Here is a 12,262-nt window from a genome sequence, read left to right as displayed (position 1 = left end):
AATGGTTTTAATGGTCATAAAGTGCTATACTAGACATTATCTCATTGTATATTTACTGTACCTCTAGATAATATCCCCCATTTTATAGAGAAGGAAAATAGGTTAGTGACGTCGAGCAGGAAGTGGCAGAGCCAAGAGTCTTTTCACTACATCAAAGAAAATTTCTGAGTCTATCATTGATAGGAGTCTATCACTTCAAAGTCTGTTGCTACTATTATAGGAGTCAGATACATGTGTTGGCTTTGCCTGTTACCTAGCTAAACTTTCCCTGGGTGATTTCTTTAATGTGAAACTGGACCATGTAACCAAATACATTTGATGAGGATGTTACTTATTCAGTTCAATAGTTATTAATAGTCCAATAAGACACTGGGCACACCAGCACTTGAGCAAATGGCTTAGCCTCTATGGGCCTCAGTTTACTCATTTATTAAAAGAGAAATATGAATTAGATGGTTTCTATGGTCCCTTCTAGCTCTAATCATATGATTCTATGAAAAATGATATTGCCTCTACCCTCAGTTTTGCAGGAAAGTGAGACATGTATGTAAGTAACTGTTGGAGAAATGAGCATGAGAATATGCACAGGAGAGGTCATAGAGGTATTAGAAATTAGGAATGGAAAATAAAAAAAAGTCTCAGCCAAGGGGTAGCAAGGTAGCATGAGACCTGGGCCTTGAATGAAGGGAAGAATTTCAAAAGGTAGAATTGAAAAGGGACGTCTGAATTGCTTATCCCTGAAGCTGCTTGCTGTACTGCCACACCAAGACCTGAAAACAATATCCCAGATGTGATCTGACTATTGGAGAATGTAGTGGAGCTATTAATGTCTCTCTGCTTTGGAACACAGCAGTTAAGCCTGCTTAGGGTTACATTAACTTGGAGTGGGAGAGAATGGAGGAGAAGCCTTGATTTAAACCAGTAACTGAAATTAAGCTTGCAGTTTTATGAGCTCCTTGAGAGCAGGGACTGTCTTTTGTGTTTCTTTGTATGCCTAGTACTAAGCACAGTGCCTGGCACATAGTAGGTGCTTAATGTTTATCGATTATGTGGTACAAATTGTAAATGCTATAGAAATTTATAGTGAGAAATGGTATTCTTTTGCCTAAGCAGAATAGAATCCATTCTAGAGGAGTGTGGAAGTGAATTTCATTGTCTTTCCTGTGCCTCTTCTCTTTGGTGTTAGGACCTTTTTAAATGGTTTTACAAATCAAACATGCACAATAAATAATTTTAGAAGGGGGAGGATGTTTCCTTGTCAAAGAGAGAGATAATCTCTTTAAAGTATCTGTGAGATTTTGTGATGTCTCAATTTTGCTTTTACCTTAAATCCCAAATGGTTCTGTGTTTTATAGCTTGTGATATTGTTTTTGCCCCACATTCCCCACCACTCCCTTGCCAGTGCTGGCCAATAGAATAAAATAAATGTTTCCCAAATGGATTGCCCTGACCCCACCCTCAATTCCCTTGGGTGGTATAAAATTCCTGATATGTCACCAGCTGAGTCATAGTAAATTACCTAAATGTGCCAAAAAACATTCAAATATACACAACAACCAAATGGTGTTTTTTATGAATTGTTTAATTTTCCAGAACATATTCAGAGGCACTAAATCCCCTTTAATGAAATTTGTAGTCCATTGCTACTTTCCACGTTTCTCTTGTCATTTTCCAGAAACTTGTTCGTAGAAATAAGGTCACAAGTACAGCTGTTATCTCAGCTCCTTCTTTGTGCTTTGGTTCAGAAGTATATACTGAGTTATGTACTTGAGTATCCATCATTTCTGGATATAGCTTGGCAGTCTGTGCTGCTCATGAGCTGTTCGCCAACGGCTATCCCATGGCACTGCGTGTCACTGATGAATAGAATCACAGGGCTAGAAGGGTCGTGGATTGATGGTCTCATACAATCCCCTGCCTCTGGGCAACGATATACTCTAGACTTTCACCTAGCCCTGAGATTTGTTTTATTTGTTAGCCCAAAGATAATGCTGGGAGTGGTTGTTGAGCTAAGATCCACACTCTGCAGACAAACTGATTTTTGGTAACACGGATAACCCCTAGGTTGGGCTGGGTACTGTGAAGCTCTACAATCTAGGTCCTCTTCTTTGATATTCTTCTTGCCAGGTGGCCCAGGGCCATTGGACTTTTAGGAGATAGGGGTCCGTGCCCCAAGAAGAGGCTATGGGGGAAGTGATGCGGAGGCGCTAGCCAGTTTCTCGTTTCACTTTTTTTTTTAAAGCCCCTTTGGCATGCCCTGACCTGACAGAGGAGTCAACTGATTCTCAGGAATGTACCAGGAGAAGGTGGAAGGCAGGTAGCTTCCCAGGGGAGGCCCGTGGGTCCCGAAGGGCATCTGTGGGGGTCAGGGGGGAGGGGGGGACCATGTCGAAAGATGGGTGCAGGAAGCTGGAGAAGACGACGAAGCTCAGGAGTCGGCGTGTTAGGGCCAAGGGGCAGAGGGGAAGGAGGCGAGGAGGAGCTGGCGTGCCGTGTGGCTTCGGGCGCCCTGCAGCCCCCTCCCCAGCCTCCGGGCCACGGCCCGGGGTTCACTGGGCTGCAGTACTGAGCTTGGCCGCACCGCTTGCACGGCCGGCTGTCAAGCCCGGGGGGCGGGCAGGAGGAAGGGGTGGGGGTACGGCGGGCGGGAGGGGGAGGAGGGCTGGCACCGGAGCGCCGCCGCGGTGTCGGTGCAATAAAAATGCATCCCGTGAAACTGCCCATGGAGAAAGACGAGACGGAGCCTGGGGAGCAGCAGCAAGCGGAGGCGGAGGGAGAAGAGCGGGACGCCCAGGAGGCGGCGGCGGCGGCGGCCGGGAACTGAAAGGTCTCGGAAAGTTCAGTGTCCGCGGCGGGTGACCGAGCAGGCGAACGGGCCGGCGCTGGGCGGGAGGCGGCTCGGCTATGCTCCGGGCAGCGCCCGCTCTGCCCGGGCCCCGCCAGCCGCTCCCGCGGCGTGCCCGAGGGACCCGCAGCATCCCAGCGCCCTAGACGGAGAGGAGCCCCAGCGCCCTGAGCACGCCCGCCTGCGCCCGGCCATGGGCAGCTGCGCCCGCCTCCTGCTCTTCTGGGGCTGCTCGGCGGTGGCCGCAGGTTGGTGGCGACAGCGCCCGCTCCCCGCTTCCCCCTCCCAGCTCCCCTCCGCCGTTCTCTCTCCCGGGGACGGCCCAGGAGCCCGGGCCGGGGGAATGAAGGAGCCCAGCTGCCCAGGATAAAATGAGTGGCCATGTTCCAGCCCGGGGGCTCGCTCGTATCTCCGCGGCTTAGAATAGGATCGGTTTTTGCTTGTAGAGACGGGCTTGTCCAGGATGACCCGATATTCCTGGGGCGTCCAGCCCGCTCTGCAGCCTCGCTTTCTTTCCTTCTAGGTTCGGGCTTTTTAAAATTGCCCAGCCACTTTGGGAGGGAACAAAGGAGCCAAGGTCGCCATCCCCAGCCGGCTGTACAGAAGGAGAGGTAGCCCGCCAGCACTGTGGGTTGGGATAGGTCAGGGTCAGTGGATCTCTACCTCTCACGCCGGGCACTAGACAGCCAGGTGGGGACCCTCCCTCCCCCGGGGGCTTCAGGGAGTACCCTTCCTACTTGGGAGGTGCCAGTGCTCCATGCGCCCCCAGCGCTGGGGATTTGATGGAGCTCTCTCCGTATGTTTGCACAGAGCTTAGGGAAGCTGAGCTGGCTGGACGTCCCCAGACAACTGGTACCCCGAGGAGGCTCTGCGGGAGGTCGGAGGCGGTGTCAGCTCTCTGGCCCGGAGACTGGACAGCAGGCCGATGCGGCGTCAACTGCCTCCATCGTCACTCCTCTCACCGCAGCCTAAGCTGTTCCTGGGCCACCTGCGCCCAGTTTGCCGTTGACTGCAAAGAGGGAGCCTCTTTGCAAGATCTCTCTTGGCTGCGTTCCTCCTGGATAACTGGTTTCCAAAAAGGTGTCAGTGCAATTCGGAGGACTAAGGAAAAATGGAAATGATGAAAGTTTCAATCCTTGGCACTTAATAGCCACATCCCTGTTTTCTTGTTTGCCTAACTCCTTAGCAGGAGTAGGGGAAGAGGGGTTTAAGCAGAGGGACAGGTTATTTCCTCTACTGTCATTTCCCCAGATTCAAGGGCTGTTTTTGACTTTTGTCATGCTGCGTAGATAAGAATAGCATGTATTCAGGGAAACTTGTTTTAGCAGACCCCCCCAACACACACACACACGTCTTGATCCAATACATTTCATAATCCAAGATTATGAAATTATTAATCAAAGATCTAGAAGTACTCTATCAGTTTTAATGTTGTCGAGTTGTTTCAGTTGTGTCTAACTCTTCTTGACCTCACTTGGGGTTTTCTTAGTAGAGATCCTGGAGAGGTTGGCCATTTCCTTCTCCAGCTCATTTTACAGATGAGGAAACTGAGGCAAACAGGGTTCCGTGACTTACCTGAGGTCACACAGCTAGTCACACAGATAGTGCCTGAGGCCCAATTTGAACTAAGGTCCTATCCACTGTGCTACATAGCTGCCCCTTCTGTCAATTGGCTAAAGTGATTTGGTGCCCCTTGTTCATATAGGCTATTTGTCAGTTTAGGGGCATTACAATTCTGTATTTTTCCATGGAGAATTTCATGGCTTAAGATTTTGCTGGTTTTTTTCTACTTCCAAAACCAGTGTACCTTTGCATATACATACTTAACCACAAAATGAACTTCAACAAACCCTTCCTTTTTTCAGGCCATATTGTGGCAAAAGCATGAAAGCAATCAGAAGGTTGTAAATAAATGCCACCAGGCAAGTGTTTCAAGTCAGAAAAACTTGTACAGGCAGTATATGTTTTTCCCTGAGATATTGTACAGGTGAGTCATAGTACACTGTATATTTGTGCACGCCTGTCCATACCTAACTGTAGCCACTTGGGGATCAGAGTATTGGCAGAGTTCAGAGCTAATTACAAATTTAATAAGACCCTTAAAAATGGGTCCAGTGAAGCCCTTTATTTTTGGTGCCTGGATGCCTGAAGAAGTTTATGGTGGTCATAGTGATTCAGAAAGTCTTCCTGCTTTAGGGCATGGTGTCGTTTGACTGCCTTGTGTGACATGACAATAATAGAATAGAGATACTATCTCTCAGAAACACAAACATTTGATTAGTTAGAATTTAAGCTTTGGGTTACTTTTTCTATTTCAAACTGTTCACATTTTCTTCTCTTAATAGTCAGTCTAATACTTTCAAAATAGATCCTTTTGGTAACAGTATTTGTATATAGTGTTTGCTTAGAGTATAGTATATTCAGGATAGCAAACTCAATTTAAATGAGTGAATTGTAACTTAATGATTTTCATTTTAGTTTTAAGTAATTTTCAACCATGAAAGTATATTGAACAATTGATTAGGTAGAGTTGTGTTTCTTTAAGATAGTGTTTTAATTTAGAGGTAATGTTTAAAGATGATGGTAGAGGCTGCCAGACTGTAAAAATTTCTCCTGTAAAACAAACAGGCATTAAAGAGATTGAAGGACATGACAGCAGCATGTAGAATAAGATTTTCTACCATTTGGCAGCTTATCACCTTTTTCCTCAGTTATGTATTTACTTTAGATTAGAGATGTATTTATGTTCAAACTATCTGTAGCTTTTTCTTTGCACCCCTAAAGGAGGTCTCCTTGCCAGTCTCCTGTCTTTTCATTGGATAAAAAATTGTGGAAAAGGTTCCATATTTTTTCTGAGTCATTTACCTCGACTCACTTGACAGTGCCTTGTTCTAATGTATGTGGATGCATCACTATATTTGAATGACTAAATTACTTTTGTGAAATGGTATAATTTCATGATATCTAATTTACAAGGACATTGAAGATTAATTATGATAGGGCAGATATAAAGGGGGAGGGGGATTAGATTAAGCCCCCAAACTCTCATCCTTCCTCTTTCTCCCCTTTGCATCCCCCCCACCTAGGGTTTTTTTTTCTCTTTAGCCAAGTTTTACATCTGAACATCAAAACAAAGCACACAGAGGAAATGTAGGGCACTCTGCCAGCTCCCTTTGGATGGTATTTTCCTTTTACTCACATATCATGCCAGCTGATGTTGCCCCCTGTAACTTTACCGGGTTAGTAGAGCAGCTTTCTATATGGCTTGGTTTCAAATAACACATGCCCTATTCCTCTTCTTAGGACTGAGCAGTGTAACTGGAGTAGGTTCCCACTGTGAAAAGGCATGTAACCCTCGGATGGGAAATCTGGCTCTTGGGAGGAGACTCTGGGCAGATACCACCTGTGGCCAGAATGCCACGGAACTGTACTGCTCCTACAGCGAGAACACTGACCTGACTTGCAGGCCACCCAAGTGTGACAAGTGTAATGCTGCCCACCCTCGCTTGGCTCACCCGCCCTCCTCTATGGCAGACTCATCCTTCCGGTTTCCCCGTACTTGGTGGCAGTCAGCTGAAGATGCTCACAGGGAGAAGATCCAGCTGGACCTCGAGACTGCATTCTACTTCACTCACCTGATTATGGTGTTTAAGTCACCTAGACCAGCAGTAATGGTTCTAGAGCGATCACAAGATTTTGGGAAAACTTGGAAACCTTATAAGTATTTTGCCACCAACTGCTCTGCTACCTTTGGCCTAGAGGATGATGTTTTTGAGAAAGGAGCCATTTGTACTTCTAGATACTCCAGTCCCTTTCCCTGTACCCGAGGAGAGGTAAGAACGCTTAATAATTCTACCTTGTGAATAAAAGTAAAAAATGTTAGCACGCACATACACACACACTACCACCACCACCACCACCACCACCACCCCCATGACAAGTGTCACCATATTTAAAATATAAATGTATTTATATCCAGGGATTTAAATAGCACAAATGAAACTAGTATTTATTTTTCCTACTTAGCTTCCACAAATTTTTTCCCCTAAGTTTAGATGAGTGATCACTGACAATGCATATGGTCTATTAGGTTAGATTTTTCAATCAGAGAAAGAGATTTAAAGTATTTTATTTAAAAAAAATAATACCAGCTCTCTATATAAATATTTTTAAGGCAGTCGTTACTAATTATTACATCAACAGAATGACCTAGTATGTTTCTAAAAGGGACATGAATTTACTGAGACCCTCTGTTCTTGGACCTTTTGCAATCATCATCCGTATGCTGGTAACATAAATAGGAAGTAAATAAAAACAAAGCTGACAAGGGGAAGAAGACTCATGTTTGTTAAAAGAATAACATTGTATGACAATGGAGTCTTACTGTTAAGATTGCAAGTCTTGCAAATAATGGATAGAACAGAACAAAAAAAGCCCAGTCTTTAGTTTAAAAATATTTTCATTTTGAGAAACTTCTTTTAAGACACAAACTTTCTCTTCTTGCATATATCTTAATTTCAAGTCAACAACGTAGACCTAGTCTTGGCCAAAAATTGCTTGGGAGGAAGCATAGTAAAGTTAGATCTGGAGTCAGAGAGCCTGAGTTCAAATGTAGACTCTGTTAGTACCCTGGAATTCAATTAACATCCATTCAATTAGTTATCTTCCTTAAAATTCAGTTTCTGTATGGTTTTTTTTTTTTATTCTTCAGTTCCTGGTCTGTGTTAATTTGAAAAGTGGATGAGAATTAGTCTGTTTCACTCAGTGAAATGTCCCAGGGAAATATTTCAAACCATCTGTGCAATATATAAGAATCCCAAATAATAAAAGCGTTCTAAAAAACAACACTAAGAAAAGGAAATGGAACTGGATTATCAGGATGGTCAGTGGCAACATACTTCAAGTAGGATAGGTACCTAAGAGAAAAGAAAAGGAGAGAAAATCATTATTCTCACTGAGATATAAGATAATTTTCATTAGCAGTTCATTTTTAATGATAAATATTCAGTGATAGATATTAATGCTCAACAAAAAACTTCAAGGTCCATGTTATTTTTAGTATGTAATACACCTGCTGGCACTGATTATTAAATTATCTTCCAGAATTTCTCTGTTGAAAAAGGGCTTCATCATGTGGCCAAACTGGCGAGGAGCCTTTCAGAATTTTGCAAGCCTGGTCCTCAGGCAGCAGACAGATAGTCCATCACCAGGTGTGAACTGGAAGTCTCTCCATTTTGGTAGGGCTTGCCTTAGCTTGTACTCTGCAGGGCATCGTCTTCAGGAATGCAAGGTCACCTCCCTGCCAGCAGGAGGCATTAGAGTAGTCAGCCTATGCAATTTTAAGGCAAACAGTGTTTGCCAGTGTTTTACCAATGTAACCAATGTTTATACTTAATTGCAGCTGCATGAACATAATTTTGATTGAAACCATAGTAGTTTTTTTTTAACACATTGATACCTTATAAGATATGGTGTGATTTTCTTTTTCAATTTAATTGCAATAGGACAGACTTTAAATTTGAGTTGCAAACACGAAGTACTCTCTAGGGCATTATTCTGAACCATATATAAATTCATTATAAAGTTTCTGCACCAAGGCACGTCCCCAAACAGCATAAATCACATAAATAAAACACCAAGGATCACAGGAAGCGTCCCCAGTATTATTATTTGCATCCTCTCTCTGGCTTTGGAATGTAAAGTTGTATTGTGCTAGCAAATAGGTTTGTAGTAGAGCTTTGCAGTATTGGGATTTTTTTGTCTGTTTTTTGTTTACCTGAGTGTGTAAAGTGAACAATACTTTAAACCTTGATTTATAGAGGGAAATGCAAATTTTAGTCAATGGTATTATAGTTGTATCAACAACCTGGAGGCTGATGTGGAAATCAAGCATACAGACCAAATTTGCAGACACAGAAGTGGAAGGCATAGTAAATATGGTGGTAGATAGAATCAAAACTCAAAAAGATCTTACTAGAATAGAACATTAGGCCCAAATTAAAAATGACATATTAAGTTAAAAACCCTAAAACCTGTAGGCATAGAAGGACCCTTCTTTAGTACAAGGGAAAGCATGTATCTAAATCCAACAGTTAGCATTATTTGGAGTGGATAAAGACAAGACGCATTCCCAGTAAGTATAGAAACAAAGCAATGATGCCCTCTCTCCCCATGGTCATTGGATGTAGTCCCAGAAGTGCTAGCTCTGGCTATAAGAGAAGTAATAGGAATTATAGATATAGCCATTTTAAAAATGGAGATAAGAGGGTACCTGTTTGCCAAATACATGATGAGTCTGGGCAGATAGGTTGAGAATAGGCTGTCTAAGGCTAAACAGATGAGTTTGTTTTAATCTTAGAGGCAATAAGAGACCATTGGAGTTGATTGAGTGGCAGAATCAAATGGTTAGATTTCTGCTTAAGGAAGATGACAGCACTCTGTAGGATGGACTGAAGTGGTGAGAGACTTGAGGAAGGGAGATCAATTAGAAGGCTATTGCAATTGTCTAGGCAAGAGGGAATGAGGATCTGAAATAATGTGGCATCAGTATGGAAAGAGAAGAGGTCAGGTGCAAAAGATGTTAGAAAGGTAGACATCAGAGGATTTGGCAAGGGACTGGAGTTGTGGGATGGGGGACAATAAGGAGCTAAGGAAAATGACAAGGGTTTGAACTTTGAGACTGGAAGGGTGGTGGTGTCTTTAAAAGAAATAGTCAAGCTTGGAAGAGAAGAGGGATTAGGTGGAAACATAATCAGTTTAGTTTTGAACATGTTGAGTTTAGCACGTCTCTGGAACTTTGAGTTCAAAATGGCCAACAGTCAATTGGAGTTGTAGGATTGGAGCTCAGAGGGGAGGAGCTAGAGATCTATCCATCCATCCATCTGTCCATAAGTCAACTGTATAACCTATTCCCAACCTATCTGTCCAGATTCATTGGACCTTACTCTTCATCCTACATTCTGCAGTCCAACCAAACTGGTTTTCTTTCTATTCCACATATGCTATCCTACGTCTCCCATCTCTGCCACACCTCATACAGTCTCTCTTTTCTTGAAGATGTAGCTAAGACACCATCTTTTGCATGAAGCCTTCCTTGATACTCTTAAACTCCTGTTTCTTTCCTCCTAAACTAAGTTTATTTAAGTACTTTGTATGTATTTGTATTTATTCCTTGTATATTTATGCTATATATATTTCTGTATGTGCCAAGTTTTTCCTCCATTAGAATGCAGTTTCTTCTGAGTAGGGATTGTTTCATTCTTCATACTTATATCCCTGGTGCCCAGCATAGTACTGAGCACATACAGGCTGCTTAATAAATATCTGTTGGTTGATTGATTGTTATATATTTATTATATATTTGTGACTGGGAGAATCAAAAAAAGTATAGAAATTATGGGTAATGGCAGATTTTAGAGATAAAATAATGAACATAAAGCATAAAAAAGTACAAAGTGAATTAAGAGGTTGGAGGAAAGAAAAAGATGTGACCCCAGCCTTAAAAAAAACATATGTGAATGGACTGTGCATCTGTATGATGAGGAGACTGTAACACTTCACTCAGTAGTAGTCAGAAGTGATAATGCACAACTAATGTCCAGGATGTGAATTTTTTTTTCCTTTTTAGGCAGTTGGGGTTAAGTGACATGCCAAGGGTTGCACAGCTAGTAAGTGTCAGATGTTTGGTCTGAGGCCCGATTTGAACTCAAGTCCTACCTGACTTCAGGGCCGGTGTTCTATCCATTGTGCCACCTAGCTGTCCACCAGAATGTGAATTTTGAGACATGATTCCAATTCAATATTTTTTTTCTTTCATTAAGAAGTGTCATTATTCCAGCATCAAAATGCATTGTTTTAAAGGAATTCTTTTCTGAATTTTAAGCAAATGACATAATTCTAAAGGGTTAAAGATTCATGTAGTCCAGCCCTCGATTATTAGAACATCGAAATTATTCAAGACAAATGAGTTGCTAAGCAAACTATTAAATATCACCAAAATTTTTAGTTAGCCATTATCATTAATAGAAGAACATCTGTCAGCGCTATGTCCAAAGAACTTTATTTTGGATGATTTAACTGCTTTTCTAGGCCCAGTTATCTAAGTTGAAAAGATAATGAATATGAAGCCACACCAATCCTGTTCAGTGAAGTGAATGATTTTTGTCCTTGTGTTGAAAAGGTAGATTCTATCACCTGCTGTAATTAACCAGAGACTACTTCTTAGTTATTTGAAAGGTCATTTGTTATTGCAATCTCTTTCATAAGAGAAACCACTGTAATTTTCTTCAGTTGTTTTCAAAAGTTTGAAATTTTTTTTTCCTTTAGGGAGGAAAAATAGGGTCATCTGGAGATGATTTATCTCCCTGTATTCATATACCCAAATATAGCATTTTTAAGGGTCTATAAAGATTTCTCTTAGTTAAATTTTTTATTTTTTTTGCATTGGATTAGAAATTAGGGAGTCCATATCATAATCTCAGTAATGCTAATGACTTTGTCAGTTTCTTCACCTACAAAATGGCTATTTCAAGTACTTATTCTATAAGATTAACTGTTAAATGATTGTGAAACATTATACATTGCTCTATAAATGCTAATGATGACATTATACCTAACTTCAATAACCTGGCAAAAATGAGACTTTCAATGCCATTTGGAAAACCACAACCCTAGTTCCCTATGATATAAGGTTAAGTCCTACAGAGTCAGTCAGAAAAAACAACTTTAGTTCTTTTATAGTTCCCCATTTGATAATTCTATTTGTAAATAAGAATTCTAATTAGCATATCTGTGGTCTTCGATGTTATTCCAGTGACTCTGCTGAAATGGCCTCTGGTTTTCATGTAGTAGTCAATATTTTAAAAGGACTTATGGACACATGAAGGTACTTTAGCTCTTAAACTTTTCACTCTGTCCTTGTCACTCCGAGTTCACTTTGTTGATTTTATCACTTCCAAATGATATTTCATAAGAGATCCTGCTTAAATGCTCTTTATAGCATTTGATGCCATTAATCACTTCCTTATGGTCACTCTCTGCTCCCTGGGTTTTCATGACTCTGCTCTTTGGGTTCTCCTCTTATCTGTCTGACTGCTCCTTAGTCTCCTTCGCTGGTTCTTTGTTCATGTCTTGCCCACTCATCGTCAGAGTTAGCAAAGGCTCTGGACCCTGTTTTCTTTTTCCACTGTACCATCTCCCTTGATGAGCTCATCAGCCCTCCTGGATTCATTTATTATTGCTATGCACATTATTTTTGTCAGGTCTATATATTCAGCCCTAGTTTCTCACTTTCTTCTGAGCTCCAGTCCAATATCACCAATTCCTCTTGTATATCATGAACCGGATCTGGATAGGTGTCTCAAACTCAAAACGTCCGAAGCAGAACTCATTACCCTTCCCACCAAATCCTTCCCCTCT

At 42.0% G+C, this 12,262-nt stretch overlaps 1 protein-coding gene across 1 annotated transcript in view; it reads left to right on the top strand.

The window, feature by feature from the left end:
* The first annotated feature begins 2,724 nt into the window (after positions 1 to 2,724).
* NTN4 (netrin 4) overlaps positions 2,725 to 12,262 on the top strand; it is a 149,250-nt gene continuing 139,712 nt past the window's right edge. Inside the window, 2 exon segments of the mRNA XM_021006486.2 lie at positions 2,725 to 3,093; positions 6,149 to 6,678. Coding sequence (XP_020862145.1) covers positions 3,039 to 3,093; positions 6,149 to 6,678 — 585 coding nt within the window. The 5' untranslated portion in view covers positions 2,725 to 3,038.

The sequence above is a fragment of the Phascolarctos cinereus genome, unplaced genomic scaffold (assembly GCF_003287225.1).
Source record: "Phascolarctos cinereus isolate Bilbo 61053 unplaced genomic scaffold, phaCin_HiC Scaffold_1;HRSCAF=81, whole genome shotgun sequence".
In the NCBI taxonomy this organism is placed as follows: Eukaryota; Metazoa; Chordata; class Mammalia; order Diprotodontia; family Phascolarctidae; genus Phascolarctos; species Phascolarctos cinereus.
Note: the sequence above shows the minus strand (reverse complement) of the source record. Positions and strands in the feature narration are given on the sequence as shown.